The 27,815-nt window shown below is 40.0% G+C and overlaps 2 protein-coding genes across 2 annotated transcripts in view; both read right to left on the minus strand.

The window, feature by feature from the left end:
- LOC126458177 (centrosomal protein of 162 kDa-like) overlaps window positions 1-9,273 on the minus strand; it is a 168,488-nt gene extending 159,215 nt beyond the window's left edge. The window contains exons 1-3 of the mRNA XM_050095047.1: window positions 8,337-9,273; window positions 8,130-8,242; window positions 5,303-5,470 (exon numbers count right to left, since the gene is read on the minus strand). Coding sequence (XP_049951004.1) covers window positions 5,303-5,470; window positions 8,130-8,242; window positions 8,337-9,003 — 948 coding nt within the window. The 5' untranslated portion in view covers window positions 9,004-9,273. The remainder of the gene's footprint in view (window positions 1-5,302; window positions 5,471-8,129; window positions 8,243-8,336) is intronic.
- The window catches only part of LOC126456472 (uncharacterized), a 58,981-nt gene continuing 40,332 nt past the window's right edge, over window positions 9,167-27,815 (minus strand). Inside the window, exons 3-5 of the mRNA XM_050092222.1 lie at window positions 26,119-26,266; window positions 9,254-9,692; window positions 9,167-9,182 (exon numbers count right to left, since the gene is read on the minus strand). Of these exons, the coding sequence (XP_049948179.1) occupies window positions 9,167-9,182; window positions 9,254-9,692; window positions 26,119-26,266 (603 nt within the window). The remainder of the gene's footprint in view (window positions 9,183-9,253; window positions 9,693-26,118; window positions 26,267-27,815) is intronic.

Consider the following 27,815-nt stretch of genomic DNA (forward strand, 5'->3'; position numbering starts at 1 on the left):
ACTAATTTTTGTGTCGAAGTATCACTCACTTTTGATACCATTCGAATAGTAAAAATGGCAGTATTAAGTATTTGAACAAGATCCTAAATGTGGGATTTCCATGACAGCTTACTATCTATCTCAACACCTAGAAATTTGAACTGTTCAGTTTCACTAATCATATGCCTGTTCTGTGAAATTAAAACATCAGGTTTTGTTGAATTGTGTGATATAAACTGTAAAAACTGAGTCTTACTGTGATTTAACGTTAGTTTATTTTCTAAAAGCCATGAACTGAGGTCATGTACTGCACTATTTGAAACCGAGCCCATGTTGCACACAACATTCTTTACTGCCAAGCTAGTGTCATCAGCAAACAGAAATATTTTAGAGTTACCCATAATACTAGACGGCATATCATTTATATAAATAAGGAATAGGAATGGCCTGAACACTGATAGCTGGGGCACCCCCCACTTGACAGTACCCCGCTCAGATCCCACATCACAGCCATTATCAACATTGTGAATAATGACTTTTTGCTGCCTGTTGCTTAAGTAAGAGGTGAACCAATTGTGAGCTACTCCCCGTATTCCATAATGGCCCAACTCCTGGAGCAATATTTTGTGATCAACACAATCAAATGCCTTAGTTAAATCAAAAAATACGCCCAGTGTTCGAAACTTTTTGTTTAGCCCATCCAGTACCTCACAGAGAAAAGTGAACATAGCATTTTCAGTTGTTAAACAACTTCTAAAGCCGAACTGTACATTTGATAGCAAATCCTATGATATAAAATGATCAATTATCCTTACATACACGGCCTTTACAATAACTTTTGCAAACAATGATGCCATAGAAATTGGTCTAAAATTATCTACATTATCCCTTTCTCCCTTTTTATAAAGCAGCTTTACTACTGACTACTTTAATCGCTCAGGAAACTGGCCATTCCTTAACGAAAAATTACAAATATGGCTAAATACAAGGCTAACATGTGCAGCACAGTACTTTAATATTCTGGTAGACACTCCATCATAACCATCTGAGTCCTTAGTCTTCAGTGATTTAATTATTGATTCAATCTCCCTCTTGTCTGTATCACAGAGGAGTATTTCAGACATCAATCTCAGAAAGGCATTTGCCAAGAAAGTTATATGATTTCCTGTAGAAACTGAATTTTTATTTAATTCACCAGCAATGCTCAGAAAATGATTGTTGAATGCTGTGCATATATCTGATTTATCAGTAACAGAAATATTTTTACTACGAACTGACTTTATATCACCGAAATTGTGCTGCTGACGAGTATTCCCTTCACTACTGACCGTACGGTTTTAACTTTAACCTGTGAATTAGCCATTCTATTTGCACACCACATACTCTTTGCCTTCCTAATAACATTTTTAAGCACCTTACAATACTGTTTGTAATGGGCTACTGTAGCTTGATCGTGACTACTTCTAACATTTTGATGTAATTTCCGCTTTGTTCTACACGATATCCTTATCCCACTAGTCAGCCACCTGGGCTGCCCATTACTGCTAGTACCCCGTTTAGAATGTTCTAATGGAAAGCAACTCTCAAAGGGCATGAGAAACGTGTTATGGAAAGCATTTTATTTATCATCTATGTTATTGGCACTATAAACATCCTGCCACTCTTGTTCCTTGAAAATTTAAAAAAACCATCTATTGCTGTTGGATTAACTTTCATACATAGTTTTTAATTAACTATGACGTTGGTTTGAGTATAAAAGCCTTTTAGTGTTAAAATTTGTGCATCATGGTCTGAAAGGCCAGTCACACTTTTACTAACAGAATGCCCATCTAGTAATGAAGAACGAATAAAAATATTGTCTATGACTGTGCTACTGTTCCCCTGCACCCGAGTTGGAAAAAACACAGTTCGCATCAGACCATATGAATTTAGGATATCTACCAACATCCTTTTTCTTCCACAATCAAGAACCCTATCTAGCTTGAGCAGAAATGCTCTGAAGTCAGAGTTACGGGACCTATAAACAACAACAATTAGAAGTTTAGTTTCACTAAAAATTCAACTAACACTGCAAAACTTTCAAATATCTGTTCAGTGCATTGTTATGATATGTCTATGGACTCAAATGGAATACCGTGTTCCCCCCCCCCCCCCCCCCTGCAAGGAACTCCTTGAGAAACAGCCAGCTAATCTGTAGCCTGGTAAAGGAAGCCTCTGAATTATCAAATTATTTAAGTGGTGCTCTGATATACCAATAATTTCAGAGTCAACATCTATTAGCAGTTCACTGACTTTATCTCTAATACCTCTTATGTTTTGATGAAATATGCTAATTCCTTCTCTACTTTGAAACATTACATCCGCTGAAGGTGAGCCCTTAGTTAGAGGGACTTCCTCCTTTAAGCAGGTATACCTACCAGCTGACTTCAGTCTAAAAAAGGTGCAGCACTTAACACCAACTACTACAGGAATTTTTCCATGAGTGACAGATCTACAGATCATTTTAATGGCAAACATCCTGGTCTATAAGAAATTCACTATCAACTGTTTATTATGTGAACTGCCAAAATTTGTCCAGCTCATGACAAAATATCCCTTCTATATGAATTAGGAATACATCACTTTTAATGAGAAGAAATCATCAGATATGAAAGCAACTTCAGGCATTCCCCTAAGGAGTGTTATAGGGCCATTACTGTTACTAACATATTTGAATGATTTGATGGAAAACATTAGAACTGCACATAGAGAACATCAGTGCCAGAAAATCATAGCAAAACAGATGAAAATATCAGTTATTGTTTAAATAAATGATGACACACAATCATTTGAAAAGTCACAAATATAAAATGTCGAGGAGAGAATTGAAGTGGATGACCGACCAGATAAAACTAATGGTAGGAAGGGTGGATAACAGGCTGTTTTTCACTGGAAGAAAACTAAGATGATGATGATGATGATGATGATGAAGTAGAGGTGGAGGATGTGGTAGTCCGAAGAAAAGCAGTGTGTTTAATGACATATTTGTTACGTAAATGTGAGAGCATTATGCAGATAGTCATCTAACTCCATTGCTTTATGCTACTTGAAATTCATTGTACTTTATGAAAAGGTTGCATGAACATACATCCAAGAAAGGTTGTGGAATGTTTTACTTTCTGCCAAATGCATCTCATAAGAAGACCATAATTGTAAAATCAGAGAAATCTGAGTGCAGAGGCTTACTGATAGCCATTATTCTCAAACACCATTTACGAATGAAAGAGGAGAAAGATGAAATGTTAGTGATGCACTAAGTGCTCTATGCCGCATGCCACATGCTAGTAAAGTTTGACAATATTGTGAAAAGGATACCTTCCTACTCAATATGTAGCAGAGATGCTGAATTACAGACAGGTACAACAAAAAGACTACTACACACTTGAGCTTTTGTCCAGAAGGCTTTCTTCTAAAGCACACACACACACACACACACACACACACACACACAAGACCACTGTCTCTGGCTGTTGAGGCCAGTCTGTCTGGTCTCAGCAGCCAGAGACAGTGGTGTGTGTGTGTGTGTGTGTGTGTGTGTGTGTGTGTGTGTGTTGTCTATTTCAGAAGGCATTCTGGTCAAAAGCTTACGTGTTTAGTAGTCTTTCTGTTGTGCCTGTCTGTGACTCAACATCTCCACTACATTGTGATTAGTAATCTGTCCTTTTCATAACATTTTTCATTATTCTATCCCGGATTTTCCATTGTTAGACTTCAAAGCTTGTTCTTCTTTAACTGTTTCCAATTGAATTCTCTGGATGGTATTATATGACCTGGATATTTAGAGGAGGGTTGCATGCAGGACAAGTTCACTGTTGCCTACCAAGTTTCTGGATTAAGCTGGTGAAGAGACATCAATGTGGAAGTTAAGTTACCTGTTTGCATTCTCTTGAGAGTTACTGATTGGGATATACTATCACCACATTTCTGCTGCTTTGCTGAAAGCACAGTGAGGCAGAACACACAAATACTGATTCGAATCCAACAGAGATCAGTGACAAGTCTTGTTGGTAACAGAACACATCTACCATTGTGCGGTCCAACAATTGGTTCCTCCAAAATTTTGTAGATGGACTTAAACTTTAATGCAGAATCAAAATCACAGCATTTTTTTTTTTTTATCTTTTTCAAAGATGAGGTTCTTTTAGATGCGAAAAACCTTATTACATTTCAGAAAAAAACTGGGGAGGAAGATAATTTTGATAAAATGAAGTCGCCCAACAATTTCTTACTGTTTAACACCTATAAACGAAAAATCATACTCGATATGTTTTTTATGTTGCCGCTTTACAATAATTCGATATACTATTATTTCCATTTTTTTCTTTTAAATATGAGAAGACATATTCCACAGTGTTTCATTGATGCAGATTTCCTGCTAATTACAAATAAATTATTCACATCACATTTAATTCCTACAGTTGAAAGTACAGTGTGTCACTTCAATTTTTATTCACAGCCTCTGTTCTTGTCAAAAGTGTTCAAGTAATGTCTTAATAAATACATTACTTTTTTTGAATGTTCACAGGAAGTTCCGATGACTGGGCCAAAGGTGTAGCAGGTGCTAAGTATGCCTACACAGTGGAGCTGCCAGATACAGGGACACACGGTTTTGTCCTGCCAGCAGACAATATCAGGCCTGTTGGGATTGAAACATGGGCCGGAATCCGCACCATGGCCCGTCGTCTTGCTCAGTCAGTGTAGAAACGTGGTGAAACAACTTCAAGGGTCAACTAGCCATTGAACATTGTTGGATTTTACAACTTTCAAATCTTGGTGCAAAGTGTTTAGCCTATAGTGCAACTGACAATTACTGTCTTCTTACATGACCAATTGTCTTTGTTAAAATGCCCTACCTGCAAGTTACAACATAAAACCTGACACCAAACTTCCAAAAGTCATAGTACTGGTTGTACACTGTACGAGCCTGTCCTACATGGAACGCAGACGTATACAATAAAGATAGTTGATTTATGTGACTGCACACATGGTGAGATTCCTGTTTCAGACAAGTGATAACCTGTGCACCACCTCAAATAACAGTGTCTACACATTGCAATATTATATGTGCAAGGAGAGCTATTGCTTTAGTGTAATATACACCACCTCTTGAAATTCTGTGGCAACAACTATTACCAGTCATGCCATTTATCTTATGCTGAGACATAGCAATAAACGTGACACTATAGCTGCTGACTGCTCACCAAAGTTGCAGCTGGAGATAAGAGAGTGTAAGAAACATAATGATAGAAAGAAATGAGAATGTGATGCGGTCACACAGACAGACCTGCAGCTGCTTGAGCTCCTGGCAGAGGCGCTCATTGTCGCGCTGGTAGTTGACGATTATTTGCTCCTGGCGCTGCATTTCCTCCTCCATCAATGCCACCCTCACATCTGCTCTCTGCACACTCTGCTCAGAGTTGGTAGCAGGAGCTGCAGCCTCCATCCCTGATATCTGTAAGCAGTTCAAGTTGCCTTATTACAATGTCAATCTTTCTAGTAAAATAAAGAGAAATTCTCATAGAATGCAGTAGTTGTCTGATATGTACCACTATATTAGATGTATGTACAAATAAATGTGATCAGAGAGTGCTTCATAATGGCTTGATCTCTAGATTAATTCAGTATAATAATAACCATTAGTGTAATTCCCACAAACAGTATTAATCACAAAAAAAGCTATATGAATGGAAATCTGGGACTGTTTTTTGTTAAAAATCATTCACTACATAGAGAGCATTGCTTTTCCTATCAACTACAAAACAAATACTTGTAAAATTCATCAGCTCAAAGCTAAATTAAAATAAAATACACTTCTCTATCACTTCTTAAATATTCCACTTGGTGCGAGACTGTAGGTATTTTATGTAATTATATCGGTTTCCTGTGTGAAGCACAAAACTTTTTTACAATAAATTATGTCCTCCAGCCAAATTAAAACTCAATGGATTAAAAAATATTTCTCAAGTCTGAATACGAATAAATGCTTTCACTCTGTATTTTTGTACATTGAATTATGGAAGCTATTATCTTTTATTCGTAATAAGTCAACTCCAAGCCAAAGTTTGAGTAACCTTGGCTTATGGGAATTCTTTGAAATTATGAAATGAATAATCATTTGTGTTACTTGTAGAGAAATTATCAGACTCCTATAATTTAATCTGGAAAAGATGCAGATATTGTTTTGCAGATAAAAATTGGCTCACTGGTTGTCTGTGAAGACAGTCAAAGATTCCTTTCATGAGAGCTTCAATTATTATAATGCTGACTGGCATTTTTACTAATTATTTGAAAATGAAACATGGCTCAGGACATCTAAATAATGCACATGACTCTCACAAATACTTTGCTTTTATGTCACATTTTCAATTTGAACACACTCATATGAATTAGCACTGAACCATAAGAATAGCAATCTCAATTGTAATCATATGAAGAATGGATGATTTTACGTTGTTTCATCACATTTATACTTTTACAAAAACTGTTATGATAAAGTCTGCACCATGTTTCTGGTTATTATTGTTCTGTGCTCTGTTAATTTACTATCTCAAACATTTTGCCTCTTTGTACATGTAATTTCTTACTCATAAGAAAGGAAACAAGAATTAAAACATGTAAAATAACTTAAACCTAGAAAAGAGGGACCACATTATGCGTATTTTATAGCAGTACACTGAGGCTTTAAATACTATTTTAGGTATCTCTGTCATACCTGACATATAAATACATCACACTTAAAGAACAAAAGAAAGGTTAGTGTATAACATCCCATCAACTTTGATGTACTTAGATATAGGGCACTAGCTGAGAATGGACAATGCCCATGCCTTGTGGCTTTTATCGAAGAATTCATCGCGGCTGCTGTGGCCGTGTGGTTCTAGGCGCTTCAGTCTGGAACCGCGCGATCGCTACGGTCGCAGGTTCGAATCCTGCCTAGGGCATGGATGTGTGTGATGTCCTTAGGTTAGTTAGGTTTCAGTAGTTCTACGTTCTAGGGGACTGATGACCTCAGATGTTGAGACCCATAGTGCTCAGAGCCATTTGAAGAATTCATGCCAACTACACAATACTAAAATCAGGCTGGCTGCTTGGGGATAATTTATTTTACACTGGTGCCTGTCCATCACTCTGCATTTCATCTCCAAAGTAGAGTGTGCCTTCTTAATCACTATTTATTTTCAAATTTGGACTTTAGATTAAAAACTTTTTCATTAATTTTTGTGTAATAAGTAGCCTATCCAAAATTATCTTTCCCGTTGTGATTAAGATCTTCCTGGGAAAATGAAATGGTACTTACTACTGTGATGATTTAAAATGTATAAACTTCTCCAATTTACTTCTTTGACATCCATAAATACGCAGTCATTTTTTGAAATGTCTGTGGTAAATCTGAACTGTGTGCTTCGTTGGGACTTGAGCTAGTGTGTTCTAGTTTAACTTCGAAAGAATTTCTCTCACATTCAAATAAATAACTGCCTTTTCTTCTGCTTATCTCAAGTCCACTGATTATCCAATGAAACAAACTAATTCTTTGGAAAGAAAGAAAAAATTGAAGACTGGTTCATCAGATGATACAGACGATTTTCGAATGAAATCTATTACTGTGAGCTGATGTGAAACTTTTAGACGAATTTCTTCATTAAACTACGTCTCAAAAAAGTATGTTGTGATATTCCAGATGAAACTCAGAGTGTAATGATTTGGGTGGGTCCCTACTTAACCAACAGTGTTAATCACATAATACAGATCTAAATCACATAATACAGATCTACAGCAATCAAGAGCCTGAGACAATGTTTGTCAGGGCTACTAAGTTTAAGTACCAGCTTCCAGGTTTTGTTTTTTTGTAATTGAAATAAAATAAATTTCTTCATCTTGTGATAAATAATATTTATTTTTGCGTATTTTAATAAGTGGGTATCACAGATTTGTTGCTCCAAGTTACCAACAGAGATGAACTATCACTGTATCCTACAATGATTGCAAATAGATATCATGAGACTTGATAATAATCCTGAGGCTAAATCTGTGGCTAATTTGAAATAGAAGTTTCTTAAGATGTAATTAGTTATTTAAAAATTTTAAAAATATATATAAAAACTGCAACTGACCTTTGCTCGCAGGACGCATATTTCCTTTTTCAGTTCCAGGACTTCCTTCTCATATTGTTTTGTCATTGCACTTAATTGTTTCTTGTGCTCTTTCTCCCCTGAAGCCAACTCAGCTAAAAGAAAAAAATAATATACATAATAAAGTAGTTGATTTTCCATATTTACCCTTAGATATCACATTCATGCCACAAGTACTCATACACTAACCTTGTAGCCTTTGACACTTTTCTTTCTCCTCTTGAAGCTGTTTCTCTAGCGTGAGGAGCATCAGTGTCTCTTTCCTGAGAGATTCGTCTGTCACTTTCGCACCCTGTGTAGGCCTCTTGTCCTGTTCTGACGGCTGTGATATTGTACTCTCTTCTGAGACATCTGACAAGTACTTCCTCTCCAGTCCACGGATGTACTCTGTTCTCCAGCTGCTGGCTCCATTGCTGGCATTACTTTCACTGCCCTTTCCTGGAACTTTTGTATTCACCTCACTCACTGCACTCTCCACCTCGGTGCGCACCACGTCATTCACTATTTGCCTTATTTTATCTGATACACTACTGGTGCTGCTGTCCCTTTTCAGTTGCTTGCCTCTAGAACCTGCTGCGGATGGATCAACATCCTTTTCACGTGGCATTACTCTACTAACAGTGATGCTCTTGTGAATACTTTCCTCTCTCATCTCTTTAGTGGAATCTCTGCTTTCACTGGATTTTGCAGTACTGTTCCGCTTAGCACCTGAAGAAACAACAGATTTTGAACTACTCTGGCCAGCATTTCTATTCTGATGAAAACCAAATGATTTTTTCGCACTTGGCTTATCACTGTCTTTTTCGTTACTTTTATGCCATTTTTTTGCTCCAGGTTTTTCACGGTGTGACGACATACTTTGGAAACTGACACTTCTATCGATTTTCTTGCCCTGTGGTGACAGTTTCCCTGTGGCACTTTGACCAGTGTCAATAAGAGATTTTTCTTGTGTAATTGCAGGCTCTTCTTTCCTAAAATCCTCACTTTTATTAACTCCTGCAGCATGGCTATTGAATTTGTCATAATGTAGTAAAGCTGTAACAGGTAAGTTTTTTTCACTTGTACCAAAACTAGAAGAAACTGTGGTCCGCTTTAAGGCATCATACTTTTCAGTATCAGATCTGTCTGGTAATCCAGTTACCTTGGTGGGACCAAGGGAAACTGAAGAATGTACATCTGAAGGCATACTAACAGTTTTCTTTAATCTGCTGTCAACTTTTTCATTACTTTCAGATAAGGAAGAAATATCTGACATAAAGGATTTTGAAGATATCACAGAGGGCTGTCTAAATTCATTAAAAGTATTCTTACTGGAGGGAATCTGAGAAACTTTCTTACAATGTTCTCTTGACTTACTAGCACTGTGACTCGATGGTGAAGAAATATCTGAAGGCACAACTTCACAACTCTCAGAGTCTGATGTGAGAGACTTGAAGCTAGTTCTTGATGATGCATGAGCAAGCTGCTCAAATGTCTGAGAGCTCTCACGGACAACTTCTTCTGCCTCTTTCAAAATTTCTTCCACACTTCTGTCTTCCATTCCAGCTGGAAAAGCATCACAAAAAAATTGTACATTTAAAAATTTATCTTCACAATCTGTATGTGGAGACTGCAGCTTAAAGATATACTGAATGCTGTAGCAGTAGCTTACACGTACGATATTTCTAATTACTAGGCATTCATTCTTTAGAGAGCAGTTGTAGTGGAACATGAAGGCATAAAAAAACACACACTTTTACATACAATTCCTGTGAAAACAGACAAATAAGCACAAAAATACACTAACCTGCAAAACTTAAGGATGATTACTACTCACCATATAGCAGTGATGTTGAGTAACAGACACCCACAACAGAAAGACGTCACGATATAAGCTTTTGACCAATATGGCCTTTGTCAAAAACACACACACACACACACACACACACACACACACACACACACACACACACACACACACACACACCTCACCCCGCCCACACGACTGCAGCCTCTGGCAGCTCAAGCCACACTGCGACCAACAGCAGCAGCGAATGATAGGAGTGGCAATTGGGTGGGAGTGAGGAGGAGGTTGAGGTGGGGAGGAGGTGGGGAAGAGTGAAGCGCTGCTGGCGAGTGTGCAAGGACGAGGTGGAGAGACGGTGAGGCAGCTAGGTGCAGTCGGGAGGGTAGATGGAGGGCAGGGGAGAGGTGGGGGGGGGGGGGGGGGGGGGGGGGGGGGTTGTGGAAAAGGAGAGAAGTAAAAAGGCAGGGTGTGTTGGTGAAATGAGTCTGTGTGTTAGAATGAGAACAGGGAAGGGGCTGGATGGGTTAGAAAAATAACTAATGAAGATTGAGGCCAGGAGGGCTGTGGGAACGTAGACGCCTTTCATAAAAGCTAGTGACATTGGGAAGGATCCATATGGCACAGGCCACGAAGCAGTCACTGAAATGAAGGATGTCATGTTGGGCAGCGTGCTCAGCAACTGGGTGGTCCACTTGTTTCTTGGTCACTGTTTGTTAGTAGCCATTCATGCAGACAGACAGCTTGTTGGTTGTCATGCTCACATAGAAAGCAGCACAGTGGCTGCAGCTTAGCTTGTAGATTGCATGATTGGTTTTACAGGTAACCCTGCCTTTGATGGGATAGGTGATGTTTGTGACTAGACTGGAGTACGTGGTGGTGGGAGAATGTATGGAACAGGTCTTGCATCTAGGTCTGTTACAGGGATATGAGCCATGAAGTAAGGGATTGGGAGCAGGGGTTGTGTAGGGATGGACGAGTGTATTGTGTAGATTTGGTGGACGGCAGAATACCACTGTGGGAGGGGTGGGAAGGGTAGTGGGCAGTGTGGCATCAGCTGCTGCAATCATGGGTGTAAAGTTTTGCGTGCGTGCGTGCGTGTGTGTGTGTGTGTGTGTGTGTGTGTGTGTGTGTGTGTGTGTGTGTGTGTGTGTGTGTGTGTGTGTGGGTGTGGGTGCGAGCGGGCGTGCACGTCTGTCACCTTATCGGCCGAAAGCTTATATTGTGACAATGTTTTTGTTTTGCCTATCTGCGGCTCAGCATCTCCGCTATATGGCGAGTAGTAACTTTCCTTTTCATAATATTGTTGCATTCCATCCTGGATTTTCCATTGTTTAAATTGAAGGATGAGATAGATAAAGTAACATAACATATGAAATATCCAGTGGAAATTAATGTAAGTGTGGCAGCATGTTACCAGAGGTCTCCCAGTCATGCATAGAAGGTTGGACAGCACATGGCATGAGTTCAGCATGATTAGCACCAAATGGGGCTGGCCCCACAACATGAGGCAGCTGAAGGAACTGAAGAAGGCTGCGAGTGTCAATCAGCAAGCAGTTACGGTGTACTGTGGTAGTGTTCTTCATCACAACACGACCCAGAGGCATTTGGATAACTTCACATGGGAAAGAATGACGTGTGATGAGTGGAGCCCATGAATTTGTTATTGTTCACAGCACTGTTTCAAGTGCATGGTGAGTGTTCTGAACTACAGGCACTGCTGCTCAAAGGAGAAGAGGTGGCCAAGCATGGTCAACTACAGCAGCAGATCAGAGCTACATTGTGCAACAGGCAAGAAGGGATCCATGTGAAACAGTGGGTGTAATCATAAGCACATCTAACAAGACTGCAAGCACAAAATCTCACGCTCCACAGTGGAGCGGCGACTGCTTTGGGGTGGTCTCTTGGCCTGATGTCAAGTACATTGTGTTCTGTTGACCTCCATCCATCATAAGCACTATTTGCGATGATACCAAGAACGTAGGGACTGGATCAACAAGAGTGCGGTCGTGTGCTCTCCTCAGTGAGAGCAGATTCAGTCTGAGTGGATGTACTGTCATATGATGACAGGCGGGAACATTTAATGCAATGAGGAATATTGTTGAACTGATTGTTTTGGTGGTCCAGCTGTTATGGTGTGGAGGCATAATGTTGCATGGGCATAATGATCTTCAAATCTTTTAACATGGTACACTCACCAGTCAACATGATTGTGATACTATATTCCTTTCCCATGCGCATCTTTTCAGGAGTGCATTTGGTCCCAATTTCATTTTTATGGATGGAAATGAGCAAATGCATTGAAGGGTGCAGGTGAAGGAGCTCTTGGAATGAGAGAATATTTGGAGAATGGACTGGCCTGCAACACCCCCCCCCCCCCCTTTCCAGTCTTAAATCCCACTGTGCATGTGTGGGATGTGGTGGGGAGATGTGTTCCAGCACATCCACATGGACTATCAAACTTTCAAGATGCAGCTTTAAACGTTGACTCTAGGAATATCCTACAACATACTACATATTGTTCACATACGGATCATGAGGACAAGAGCAGAATAATTACAGTACGCACAGAGAAATTCAAACAATCATTCTTCCTGCACTACATAAGTGATTAGACTGGGAAGAAAATCTAATAACTGATACAATGGAATGTACCGTCTGTCACGCACTTCACGGTGGTCTCCAGAGTATGGACGTAGTTATAGATGTAGCAACAACCATCCAACAATTCTTAACTGTGCTGGTGGAGAAATGGAGGGTCCAAAACCTCTTTACCAACCTTGCGGTCAGCAGCAGAGCACGTTGCAGAACATGCATTGCCGCCCATGGTGATCACAGACCTGATTAAGAACAATGTTCCACCTTTTGTAATGTCAAGGAGACCACCATAAATTGTGGTGACTTCAATGTATCTATTGTCTTTGAATAAGAGTGTTATTTCAGTTGGCCTCACAGCTTATTTCTTTTAGTTACCTTCTGCACCATACTGTAGCAGTTCTTTCCATGTATCGTCCACATTGTATCAAGCTATGTTACTTGGCAGTGCCACATCATGCAAAAGTTACTTTTGTCCTTAGGTTTTGCACACCAATGTAGTTTCATTTAAGCTCTCAACTGCAAAATAGTTCTTATTCAATAGACCTTACAACAGTGACTTCTGAAACATAGCACAAATTTTATAGTTGCAAGCATATCCAGCAGAGACTTTTGGATGAAAATATTGCTGCACACAATCTTTATACACAATTATTACATAAATTTGCTATTTTTACACACAATCACTACTGTGAATTCGGACAGACCATATTACATCACCTCTTTCTGTATCCTTTATGCTCTTCTGTTGTCAGGCCCATGGGAAAGACACTAATCACTTACCACAAGTCTTTACTTCTTTATCCACCCCAATAGCTGAGTGGTCAGCATGACGGATTGCTGGCGTATGGTCCTGTGTTCGATTCCCGGCTGGGTTGGAGATTTTCTCCGCTCAGGGACTGGGTGTTGTGTTGTCTTCATCATCATTTCATCTCCATCCGGCATGCAGGTCGCCCAATGTGGCGTCAAATGTAATAAGACCTGCACCAAGGCGGTCTCCTAGCCAATGACGCCAAATGCTCATTTCCATTCACTTCTTTGAGTATATTTTCCATACAAAACATTTTTACAATGCCATGAAAAAAGTGATAATGAACAGAAACCATATCTTGGCTGCCTAATAAATTTGCTGTTTAAATACAGCCATTTGTTTATGGTGACTGATGGGGAAACTGCTCATACCTATTTTCGTCAAAAGTTTATCCTTTGACACCATTGCGGACAGTGGAGGAGGAGACCCTTAGCATGTTGGAGGGTGGTCCTGGCATTGCATCCTGGTGCTGCCTGTCTATTCCGTGCGCTGCCTTTGTCGCTTTTACATCAGAGCATTCTTGACATATTTTTGCTAGTGCTGTGCCCCATGCAGAGCTCAGTTGGAAACTGCTGTCCCAGCTGACAAGATCATCATGGACCAGTATCTCCACTGCCACTTTGAGGATCGAATTCCAGAACCTGTTCGTGTGACACAATGCCTCTGTCTGTTCAAAATCAAGCATATGACCTTCGTTCACACCGTGCTTTGCCACTGCAGATTTGCCTGTTTGTCTGAGGTGAACACTTCTCACATGTTCTGAGCGGCACTGTGAAATACACCACTGTGTCTGGCCAATATACTGCAAGCCACATTTGCAAATGATGCTGCCAACACCAGGTGTCCGTAGTCCTAGGTTGTCTCACACAGAGCCAAACATTTTTGATTTTAATGTTGTCGCTAGACACTTTATATCTTCTTTTGGATTGTCATCTTTCTTCTTCTTGCACGGCTGGAGAGCACGTTTTATCTGATTCTCCAAGTTGCTGTTCTTGTGAAAGATTTTCCTCATATGCTCCAACTTGGTGGGTAGACTGCCCTTGTTAAATGTCTCAAACTCTGTGCACCATGTTGGTGAGCACAGGTTGGTGTTGTGTTGGATGGTGGCAGCTACTGGCATTTACGTACAGGACCATGTGTGTGTTTTTTTCTAGCGACAGAACAGCTGAGCGTGCCTCATCAAGATATTGACGAAAGTCAGGCATCTGTTTTCTTCCAGCTCCATGGAGAACTTTACATTGTCATGTTTGCTTTTAAGCTGGTCAAGAAATTTGTGCAGGTTTTGCTCCACCATGTGGCCACATCACACATGTTTCGGCCACATATCAGTAGAATGCCTATGGTTTCAAGCAATTTGTTTCAGACATGTGATTTTGAGAGTAGTTTCCTCAAAGTGTACCTTATACAGGTTTGCAATGCCTCATGTGAGGGATGTGGGGGGATTCCATGGCAACTCCATCTAACTGCTAGTAGAACTTTCTACCACATTGGAAGTAGGTGGTAGGAAGTGTCTGTTGGAAAAGTTCCATAGTATCTTCGACAAAATGGTTCCCGAGTAATGTCAAGCAGTCCTCTAGTAGTACTGACATGATATCGAAACTGACATCACCCTTGTCCAGATGTATCCCCTGAAGCAACTTCACAAATTCACTTGAGTTTTTGACATGGTGTGTGCAGTAAGCCACAAGAGGTTTTAGTAACTGTGACAGGTATCTAGCTATTCCATATGTTGGTGACTATCACGTCAACTACTGGACATAGTGGAACTCCCTCTTCTTGTGTATCTTTGGGGGGGCCATGTAGCTGTGTGGTATCAGAGCTCTGGGGTGCAGCCTTCTGACTACATCCCTGTTCATTCCCGAGCTGTTTAGGAGTGACAAGGTCTTCCTAGTCATACATGGTATAGGATTCTTTCCTTCTGGCTTGTAAGCTGGGTCTCGTAATTGCATCTCAATCTTCTGCAAGAAGTCAGCTGATCATAACAGCACTGTTACATTGCATTTGTCAACTGCTAGCAAGACAATGTCTTCGTCTTCATAGAAGTTGCAAATCACCCTGCAGTCTGCCAAGGAGATGGTAGTTTTTGACATTAGAGGAGATAAAAACACAGAAAAACACTAGAAAAATGGAAAAATAAAAATTAAACAAATGTTATTGTCAAGTATATAAAACAATTTATTTAACCTGCCTGGACAGCTGTGCATGTCACCATCCTGCTTCTGGGATTTGGGCAGGCGTGCTGGTTGCAGATCAAATCTACCTGGCGGATTAACTATGAGGGCTGGTGTGCAGCCAGTCTGGATGCAGTCTTGACAGTTTCTCACATCCGACTACATGAATGTGTGGGTGGTACCCACATACCGCAGCTCAGTTGCACAATTCGCCAACATTTAGATAATGTTTGCACACTTTCATATAGACACCACTGCACGCAGACTATTGCGGTATACAAATGAGGTGTGGCAGCAGGAAGGGCATCCAGTCACTCTCTAACATCAACAATGCCAAATTCGATAACAACCGTAACCGATATGACCCCAAGTAAGTATGAGATCGAGACAAAGGACAATGAAGATTAACTGATCCAGTTTGATCAGCGAATTATGAAACTGAAACTGGATTTTGTATAGACAAAGTATTACAAGAGTTATTACTGTAAATTAGCTATAAAAGAAATTTAAACAGAAAGAACATGAGTCTGGTTATGTACAAGGGTTTGATAAATCTGGTAAATTTCATTTGAAGGATTGGACTGCCACACAAATCAAAACAGAACTGGATGAAGGTTTGATAAATCTGGTAAATTTCATTTGAAGGATTGGACTGCCACACAAATCAAAACAGAACTGGATGAACTTCAAGCGGACTCTGTGCCATCACTGAACACCATTCACTTTTGGATTAATGAATTTAAAAATGGATGGACAAGCACCAAAAAGCACACTCCAGCCATCCAACTGAGGTCACCACAAAGGAAACCACTGACAAAATGGTAATGCAAGGCTGCCAAATAAAAATGCGTCTGATTGCTGAGACTGTCAGCATCTAAACGGAGTGAGTGCAGAATATTCGGCACAAAAAATTGGCTATGAAGAAGCTGTGTGTGATGTGGGTGTCACAATTGCTCACAGTCAACCAAAAGCACACCCAGCACAACATTTCAGCAAAATGTCTGGTGATGTTTAATCACATTCCGCATGACCTTTTGTGCCAATTTCTGACTTCTGATGAAACCTGGCTCCATCAGTACACACCAGAGTCAAAACAGCAGTCAAAATAATGGACAAAGGCCGGTGAAAGTGCACTGAAGAAGGAAAAGACCATTTTGTCAGCTGGTAAGGTGATGATGTTGGCGACTGTTTTTTGGAATCCCCAAGGAATAATTGTCATAGACTACTTGTTAAAAGGCAGAACCATAACTGCACCCTATTATGCATCATTGTTGGATCATTTGAAACTTGCGTAGGCTAAAAAAGACCAGGTTTGTCATGAAAAAAAGTGCAATTTCACCAGGATAATAGACAATTCTACATATCAGAGATAACAATGGTGAAAGCTTGTGAACTGGGCTTTGAACTGATTCCTCATTCACCCTATTCACCAGACTCAGACCCAAGCAACTTCGTTTGTTCTCTACCTTGAAATTTTACCTTGCTGGGAACAAGTTTTCATCATGAGGAAGAAAGAGTTGCAGTTGACATATTTTTCAGAGTTTGACAGAACCAATTTTTTCGATAGGTGAAAAAGTGGAAGGATCGCTGGACCAAATGCACATTCCTCAAAGGAGGCTATGTTGAGGTGTAAGATGAGTTGTTTACGAAACAAACTTTTTCTTGATTTTTTACCAGACTTATCAAACCACCCCGTACTTGAATTTTGCAGTAAACACTTTTAAACTGAAGTTTCATCTGTGTATTCAGTTTCAACACTAGCAATAAGAAAATATTCGTGTTTGAAGTAGAAAGAATAATAAACCCAAAAATGCTTTGAAATTCCAGCTACAGATTTGATCACACCTGTAACAACTTCCAAAAGAACACAAAATTTAGGAGCCCACTTGTAATGGGAGCTATGTTATAAGACCAGCAGTGTAGGTGCTATCATGATGGTGAAATGACACGTAATTGCACAACAAATGTCTCATGAAAGTGGCTCAGTTTCAATAATTATAGAAACCAACATTTTCATTCAACTTGAGAAGGCCTAATTCAATCTTAATTACAGTACTATGTGGATTAATAGATTAATCATGTTTATGAAAATGGAAATCTGTCTTTGAAGCACACATCAGTATGCACAACTAGCTCTCAACCAGGAGGAAACTGATTCAGATCTTTATGATGGAAGTAATTTTCCATTACCACTATTTGGCTGGACTTGGGAAGTGAGAGTTGGTGGTGAGAAGTTCTTGATCATCAAATCTATCAGTGGTGCCTCATGGAGAGAGGGCACATTATACTGACAATAATTAATGGGCACATATACTAAGACAGAGATTTAGGAACCAGGTTTTAAATTGTAAGACGTTTCCAGGGGCAGATGTGGACTCTGACCACAATCTATTGGTTATGACCTGTAGATTAAAACTGAAGAAACTGCAAAAAGGTGGGAATTTAAGGAGATGGGACCTGGATAAACTGAAAGAACCAGAGGTTGTACAGAGTTTCAGGGAGAGCATAAGGGAACAATTGATAGGAATGGGGGAAAGAAATACAGTAGAAGAAGAATGGGTAGCTCTGAGGGATGAAGTAGTGAAGGCAGCAGACGATCAAGTAGGTAAAAAGAAGAGGGTTAGTAGAAATCCTTGGGTAACAGAAGAAATATTGAATTTAATTGATGAAAGGAGAAAATATAAAAATGCAGTAAATGAAGCAGGCAAAAAGGAATACAAACGTCTCAAAAATGAGATCGACAGGAAGTGCAAAATGGCTAAGCAGGGATGGCTAGAGGACAAATGTAAGGATGTAGAGGCTTATCTCACTAGGGGTAAGATAGATACTGCCTACAGGAAAATAAAAGAGACCTTTGGAGATAAGAGAACCACATGTACGAACATCAAGAGCTCAGATGGAAACCCAGTTCTAAGCAAAGAAGGGAAAGCAGAAAGGTGGAAGGAGTATATAGAGGGTCTATACAAGGGCGATGCACTTGAGGACAATATTATGGAAATCGAAGAGGATGTAGATGAAGATGAAATGGGAGATACAATACTGCGTGAAGAGTTTGACAGAGCACTGAAGGACCTGAGTCGAAACAAGGCCCCCGGAGTAGACAACATTCCATTGGAACTACTGACGGCCTTGGGAGAGCCAGTCCTGACAAAACTCTACCATCTGGTGAGCAAGATGTATGAAACAGGCGAAATACCCTCAGACTTCAAGAAGAATATAATAATTCCAATCCCAAAGAAAGCAGGTGTTGACAGATGTGAAAATTACCGAACAATCAGTTTAATAAGCCACAGCTGCAAAGTACTAACACGAATTCTTTACAGACGAATGGGAAAACTAGTAGAAGCCGACCTCGGGGAAGATCAGTTTGGAATCCGTAGAAATACTGGAACATGTGAGGCAATACTGACCTTACGACTTATCTTAGAAGAAAGATTAAGGGAAGGCAAACCTACGTTTCTAGCATTTGTAGACTTAGAGAAAGCTTTTGACAATGTTGACTGGAATACTCTCTTTCAAATTCTAAAGGTGGCAGGGGTAAAATACAGGGAGCGAAAGGCTATTTACAACTTGTACAGAAACCAGATGGCAGTTATAAGAGTTGAGGGGCATGAAACGGAAGCAGTGGTTGGGAAGGGAGTAAGACAGGGTTGTAGCCTCTCCCCGATGTTATTCAATCTGTATATTGAGCAAGCAGTAAAGGAAACAAAAGAAACATTTGGAGTAGGTATTAAAATCCATGGAGAAGAAATAAAAACTTTGAGGTTCGCCGATGACATTGTAATTCTGGCAGAGACAGCAAAGGACTTGGAAGAGCAGTTGAACGGAATGGATGGTGTCTTGAAGGGAGGATATAAGATGAACATCAACAAAAGCAAAACGAGGATAATGGAATGTAGTCGAGTTAAGTCGGGTGATGCTGAGGGTATTAGATTAGGAAATGAGACACTTAAAGTAGTAAAGGAGTTTTGCTATTTGGGGAGCAAAATAACTGATGATGGACGAAGTAGAGAGGATATAAAATGTAGACTGGCAATGGCAAGGAAAGCGTTTCTGAAGAAGAGAAATTTGTTAACATCGAGTATAGATTTAAGTGTCAGGAAGTTATTTCTGAAAGTATTTGTATGGAGTGTAGCCATGTATGGAATTGAAACATGGACGGTAAGTAGTTTGGACAAGAAGAGATTAGAAGCTTTTGAAATGTGGTGCTACAGAAGAATGCTGAAGATTAGATGGGTAGATCACATAACTAATGAGGAAGTATTGAATAGGATTGGGGAGAAGAGAAGTTTGTGGCACAACTTGACCAGAAGAAGGGATCGGTTGGTAGGACATGTTCTGAGGCATCAAGGGATCACCAATTTAGTATTGGAGGGCAGCGTGGAGGGTAAAAATCATAGGGGGAGGCCAAGAGATGAATACACTAAGCAGATTCAGAAGGATGTAGGTTGCAGTAGGTACTGGGAGATGAAGAAGCTTGCACAGGATAGAGTAGCATGGAGAGCTGCATCAAACCAGTCTCAGGACTGAAGACCACAACAACAACAACAACAACATATACTAAGATTGACAGCCCTCTCAGATAAATCAAAGAAACTACATCTCGGCACTGGGCTTTGCTCTCTCTCTCTCTCTCTCTCTCTCTCTCTCTCTCTCTCTCTCTCCCCCCCCCCCCCCCCCCCTCTTCTCTCTCTCTCTCTTTAATTTTACAACCAAACACAATAACAAAATACATATGCATATTTTCTGGAGGAACAATGTTAGCACAGCTGACAGACATAAACAAAACACTATCCTAGCTTTTGGAACTAATAATTTTTCATCAAGAAGCAAAGACGAGTATGTAGCAGAGATAAAAAGAAAGGTTAGGTCACACACACCCCAGGATCAAAGATGTATATGTAGACCCTATCCATTTTGAGGACCAGGTCAAAACTTGGCATCTTCCGATCCTGGGGTCTGAGTAACCCGTCCTTCCTTTTTAAACTTCCCAACCTACTCCTCTGCTTCCAGATGAACTATTAGTTCTGAAAGCTAGGATAGCATCATGTGTTATGTATATTCCTATTGCAAGTAGCAATATTCTGCTTTCTGAAGGTAGGTGATGGCAAGAAATTTTGTTCAAAAAATTTTAGTTTTCTTGAAGTAACATTCCTTCGATACAATCAACATTATGCAGAGAAACACACAATCATTTTCAAACAGCCTGTTTAGGTTAAGTGAATATTTTATTCAGCATTAGCTGTGTGGACCTATTAAGTAGTCTTCCAAGAGAACATAACATTTTCTGTATTTTCCTTTCGTAATTCACGTCTTGGAAAAAAGGAACTTTTCCTCCTCCGAGTGGAAAATGCCACAGTGCAGTTTCAACATATGACACATGATTATTAAACGAACCCACTTTGGTTGCACCTAGCACTGAACGACCAGTTTGTGTGAAGATCTATCGAGAAGTATGTGACGCACATCACAAGTGAAAGGCCTCTAAGCTCTCCTGAGAAAAAATCTAGCAGACAGCTCTTTCAGTTTGCCGATCTTTACCAGGCCACTTCCTGCGAGTATTTGCTCTGTCCCTGCTCTCTGTGGTGAGCCTTGTTTTCAGACATCTACAATGCATCACTAACTTTACTGAACTTCAGATGTGACACCTAAAACCATTAACAGTTCTCCATCACATTTCTATCAGCTCCTCTTCCTGTAAGACTATAGCTGCTTTTCATCAATAAATTAAAGTCTCGTTTTTAAATTTTTCTAAATTGTTTACCCCATCCCTGCCCACTTGCTATCTGCTCATCCATCCTTAGAACATAGTGTCTGGTTCTGATCTTGGGTTACAGTAAAAAGTAGTGATGGATATGGACACCTGTTCATAACAGGTTCATGTAGAAAGTCGCATACCACATAAATGTAATATGGCATAGTCATCAGTGGACACAGTTTGTGCATATCATAGAACTGCAACGTTGGACTACCATAATTAGTAAGTTTATGTCAACTTACTCAATGCCTTGTAACTGCATGTGTGGTCCCAATGTATGCATCCTGCAAGTATCACATAGTTGAACTGCAATACTTGCAACACACACAGAATCAGTGGAAGAATCCCCTATGAACTCTCATGGGAGTCTGTTCCAGCTCGCGTGCCCAGCCGTAAGCAGCCGATTGGCATGGGTGCAGGTGAGTAGTGTTGGACAAGCAGCTGACATGTGGACAGCCTCACAGACACTGTAGAGTTAACAGTCTTATTCCACTGATTGAGCTCAGGCGGCTGGGGTTGGACTAGCAGGTCATGTGTGTGCAAAATGTGTGCAACAGGAGTGTCTGGCAAGTCGCGTACACTACCTGTGTCTGCCTACAGGCAATCTGAAGGGTGCTCACTGTTGTCCGTGTCAGATGGGACAGTGCTGGAACTGCCTGGCGTATGAAGTGTACATCCTTACTTTATTTGCAACAGCACTGCCAAGCTGTTAAACAAAATGCATGGCAACAGACAAACATACTACACAGGTCACACATAACAACCTGTTACTGTAAACATATCACAGATCTCGATGCAAGTTTACCCACTTGAGTAATTTAGGTCCTACATCCTAAATCTAGTGCTACCACATCTTGAAGATGGTAACTCGGTTTCTAACATCTATTCGACTGTCACAATCCACATATCACTGATATATTCCCTTGATTCCTACATGCTCTTCCACTATCTTCCATCTACTCATTTCCTGTTTGCATGTATGTAAAAATTCTGTTTCCTCAGCTCAGTATTTATTTTTTATTTTGAAAATACTGAAATAAAAATCATTGTTGGAAATTGATTTAAATGCTTCTTTAAATGATGTGTCCTGCTGCCATGACTAGGTACTCAGAAGAAACCAAAAATTAAAAGAAGAGATGAAAACTCAATGGGCATGTGACACTTAGGCTGTCATGTAATGTCCTTAATTCACTAAGGCACATTCAACACAAATTAATGGACTTGACCATCACCAGTTCCTAACTAAATGCTTGTTGTCACCTCTGATGTATCAGCAAAGGCTTTAGCAACATTTCTATTAAAATGAGAATTGAAGAGAAATACACAAGACAATTACAATGAAATTCTGCGAACAATAAAAAAATAGCATATGTCTATAGATAGGTACAAAGTTAGTTAACTGTAGTTTGTCAGCACCATATAGAGCTACTCTCTACATGGTGCTTACACAACTAAGCATTAAATATGGTGCAAACCTGCAAGCAAAGTTGTCACAGAAGTGTTGAATATGCTGTGTTCTGGTAACACTGCTGAACCCAACAAGTAGGTAGTAAATTAGTTAACTGGAGTTCATCAGCACCATATAGAGCAGCTCTCTATATGGTGCTTATTGTTGCTGTTGTGGTCTTCAGTCCTGAGACTGGTTTGATGCAGCTCTCCTTGCTACTCTATCACGTGCAAGCTTCTTCATCTCCCAGTACCTACTGCAACCTACATCCTTCTGAATCTGCTTAGTGTATTCATCTCTTGGTCTCCCTCTAAGATTTTTACCCTCCACACTGCCCCTCAATACTAAATTGGTAATCCCTTGATGCCTCAGAACATGTCTTACCAACCGATCCCTTCTTCTAGTCAAGTTGTGCCACAAATTTCTCTTCTCCCCAATTCTATTCAGTACCTCCTCATTAGTTATGTGACCTACCCATCTAATCTTCAGCGTTCTTCTGTAGCACCACATTTCAAAAACTTCTATTCTCTTCTTGTCTAAACTATTTTTCATCCATGTTTCACTTCCATACAAGGCTACAGCCCATACAAATACTTTCAGAAATGACTTCCTGACACTTAAATCTCTAATCAATGTTACCAATTTCTCTTCCTCAGAAACACTTTCCTTGCCATTGCCAGTCTACATTTTATATCCTCTCTACTTCGACCATCATCAGTTATTTTGCTCCCCAAATAGCAAAACTCCTTTATTCCTTTAAGTGTCTCATTTCCTAAACTAATTCCCTCAGCATCACCTGATTTAGTTTGACTACATTTCATTAGCCTCGTCTTGCTTTTGTTGATGTTATATTCTCCTTTCAAGACACTGTCCACTCTGTTCAACTGCTCTTCCAGATCCTTTGCTGTGTCCGACAGAATTACAACGTCGTTGGCAAACCTCAAAGTTTTTATTTCTTCTCCATGGATTTTACTTCCTACTCCAAATTTTTCTTTTGTTTCCTTTACTGCTTGCTCAATATACAGACTGAATAACATCGGGGAGAGGTTACAACCCTGTCTCACTCCCATGCCAACCACTGCTTCCCTTTGATGCCCCTCAACTCTTATAACTACACCCTGGTTTCTGTAAAAATTGTAAATAGACTTTTGCTCCCTGTATTTGACCCCTGCCACCTTCAGAATTTGAAAGAGAGTATTCCAGTCAACATTGTCAAAAGCTTTCTCTGTCTACAAATGCTAGAAACGTAGGTTTGCCTTTCCTTAAACTATCTTATAAGATAAGTCATAGGGTCAGTATTGCCTCAAGTGTCCCAACATTTCTACGGAGCCCAAACTGATCTTCCCTGAGGTCGGCTTCTACCAGTTTTTCCATTCGTCTGTAAAGAATTCATGTTAGTATTCTGCAGCCGTGACTTATTAAACTGATAGTTTGGCAATTTTCACACCTGTCAACACCTGCTTTCTTTGGGACTGGAATTATTATATTCTTCTTGAAATCTGAGGGTATTTCACCTGTCTGAAACATCTTGCTCACCAGATGGTAGGGTTCTGTCAGGGCTGGCTCTCAAGGCTATCAGTATTTCTAATGGAATGTTGTCTACTTCCGGGGCCTTGTTTCAACATAGGTCTTTCCGCACTCTGTCAATCTTCACGCAGTATCATACCTCCCATTTCATCTTCATCTATGTCCTCTTCCATTTTCATAATATTGTCCTCAAGTACATTGCCCTTGTATAGACCCTCTATATACTCCTTCCACCTTTCTGCTTTCCCTTCTTTGCCTAGAACTGGGTTTCCATATGAGATCTTGATATTCATACAATTGGTTCTCTTTTCTCCAAAGGTCTCTTTAATTTTCCTGTAGGCAGTATCTATCTTACTCCTAGTGATACATGCTTCTACATCCTTACTATTGTCCCCTAGCCAACCTTGCTCAGCCATTTTGCACTTCCAGTCGATCTCATTTTTGAGACGTTTGTATTCCTTTTCACCTGCTTCATTTACTGCATTTTTATATTTTCTCCTTTCATCAATTAAATTCATTATCTCTTCTGTTACCCAAGGATTTCTATTAGCCCTCGTCTTTTTACCTACTTGATCCTCTGCTGCCTTCACTGTTTCATCTCTCAAAGCTATCCATTCTTCTTCTACTGTATTTCTTTCCCCTGTTCTAGTCAATGGTTCCCTAATGCTCTCTCTGAAACTCTCTACAACTTCTGGTTCTTTCAGTTTATCCAGGTCTCATTTCCTTAAATTCCCACCTTTTTGCTTGGTGCTTATACACTTTCTATAAAACTAACTTTCTGTTGTGTTGAATAGTGTTACCAGAACACAGCTTATTCAACACTTCAGTCACAACTGTGCTGGGAGCTTCCACCATATTTAATGTTTAACTGTATACCTAGAAAATGGCAGTCAAAAATAATTTGTAGGTGTATTGTAAATCATTACATCTGCTGCTGTTTAAAAAAAGCTTAAATTTCCATTGCCAATTGTGTTCATCGATCGTCATCTCTCTCTCTCTCTCTCTCTCTCTCTCTCTCTCTCTCTCTCTCTCTCACACACACACACACACACACACACACACACACACACACACACACACACTCTCTCTCTCTAAGGGTATGTAGCTACCACTGTAAGCTCTTACTGTGATAGCCCACATACATTAATGTATATCAGTTACATTGTGCTAGAGGTCATGTAATGATGTTCGATGAATACAACCAGTAGTGAAAATAAAAACAAAGTCAACTCTACTAGAAGATGGAAAAGAGTATATGCCTTCTGAACTCCGAACCAACGTGGCAAGAATCTCGAGATTTTATTTCATGTATTATTTTAAAAATCTGTGCTTTAAAGAATGAGATAAAATTCTCTTTGTTTTTATTTGCTTTGTAGTGTTGCACAAAAAAGATTCAGCAGAAGATGATCTGGTCTGTACTTCAACTATGAAAATGTGCAAATATACCGCAGTTGTAAGTGTGTTTACATGTTAGTCCCATAAAACATACCACCCATGAATGTAAATAAATATTTCTAACTACAACAGTGTTCGACAATTACCATGACACAGCAGCACTCGGATACCGCTACCACGTTTCTCTCGCAGTAGGCAGATGTTTAAATTATAGTATACTGAGCAAGCATTGTTCATATACATGGGGACCTCTACTTAAATATAAAAAAATAAAGTAGATGTGGCTTTTAGTGATTGCAATACACTGACACATAGGTATAAAAAGGGGGTAAAAAAGTGAAAAATAACAGCTATTCATTCTTGGCTATTAATGAGAAATAAAAACCTAACAGAAGAATGAAACAGTATTACTATTTCAGATTAAGCTGAATAACCATATAAACTGCACGCGCAACACTGTCACAAGCAGAGAGCAGCTGCTGACCTTCATGCGAGAGCCCACTGCTGCTGGCCAGGCGGCTCATCTCCTCGAGGATGCTGCTGATCTCCTCATCCGTCTCATCTCCGTCTGCCTCCGCAGCTTCCACATTGTCTTCTCCGTCTTCGTCCTCTCCTCCTCCCCCTCCTTGCTCCTGCATTATAAAGTGGAATTTTACAATGCTGAGGCAAAACTTCAACAGCACAATGTGCTAGGAGCACTCCTTTCAGTTCTTGCACTCGATGCAAGTAACCACTTGTGTCAATAGGTAGTTTCCATAGCTGTTCAAATATATCAATATGTATGCATCAAACAAGATGCTTTGGAATTCATAATGAAAAGACAATACTATAAAATACCCTACTTTATTCCACCAGTGTAATTTACATTACATTATTAATGACTGTGTAGCATGTGCAACAATTTTTCACCATACATATTAAATAATGAAAGCAGTGAACTCTCTTGAGTAAGTCTACGATCAATGTGAATTTTTATGCACGATTCCGTTTAGATTAACATACTTTCATTTCTTAAGATGTTTTGACTCCTGCCATCATTTGATCAGAACTCAGAATACAAAACTAAGTTACAGTTCAAACAACGCCAAAGCAGTATGTCGTCTACGGTTAGGCACAGGTTTTATTGTAGCTGACACAGCACTTGGTTTTGCGTTATAAGTTCTGATCAACTGATGGCAGTAGTCTAAACACCATAAGAAAGGAAAACACAATAAGCAATATATAAGGAGTCATGTGTAAAAGTTCATACATTAAAGATGCAACTTCCTGCATTATTATGGCACTTCTTTACATCCTTATTCTAGGACACTGCATCAGTGTAACTTTAAATATTATTTGATATGAGGGTCACTCACTATTTTTGTAAAAATACAGTTTTCATTCTGCATGTGTGAAAGTTTTACAGTGTGTAGATATATCCTTCCCGATTGTTTTCAAACTTAGTTCAACCTGTTCCCGTGAGTGACACCGTCACAGCATGTCTTCAAGATGGCTGCTACACTTGACATTCATCAGAAGCAACATGCTGTCATAGAATTCCTGTGCTGTGAAAACGAGACAGTGGGAAGCATCCACAAGAGGTTGAAAATGGTGTCTGGAGATGCTGCTGTCGATCGCAGTACAGTTAGTCGGTGGGCAAGCAGGTTGCGTGATGAAAGCGGGTACGATACTGAAAGTGTTGGCGTTAAAAAAGGTTGGTGCCAGGTGAGTTCCCAGGATGTTGACTGTGGCTCACAAAGAAACAAGAAAAATGGTATGCAGTGAACTTTTGGAACAGTACGAGAATGGTGGAGATGAATTTCTTGGAAGAATTGTGACCAGTAATGAAACATGGCTCCATCATTTTTCACCACCAGAGACGAAGAGGCAATCAATGGAGTGGCATCATGCAAATTCACCCAAGGGGGGGGGGGGGGGGGGGGGGGAGGGGGCGGAGCCCACACCTTCTGCTGGAAAAGTTATGGCTACGGCGTTTTTCGATTCCGAAGGACTCTTCCTTGTGGACATCATGCCAAGTGGAACCACCATAAATTCTGATGCATATGTGACGACACTGAAGAAACTTCAAGCTTGACTCAGTCGCGTTCGACCACGTCGGCAAAAGCAGGATGTTTTGCTGTTGCACGACAATGCACGGCCACATGTCAGTCAAAAAACCATGGAAGCGATCGCAAAACTCGG

Source organism: Schistocerca serialis, chromosome 2, assembly GCF_023864345.2.
Source record: "Schistocerca serialis cubense isolate TAMUIC-IGC-003099 chromosome 2, iqSchSeri2.2, whole genome shotgun sequence".
In the NCBI taxonomy this organism is placed as follows: Eukaryota; Metazoa; Arthropoda; class Insecta; order Orthoptera; family Acrididae; genus Schistocerca; species Schistocerca serialis.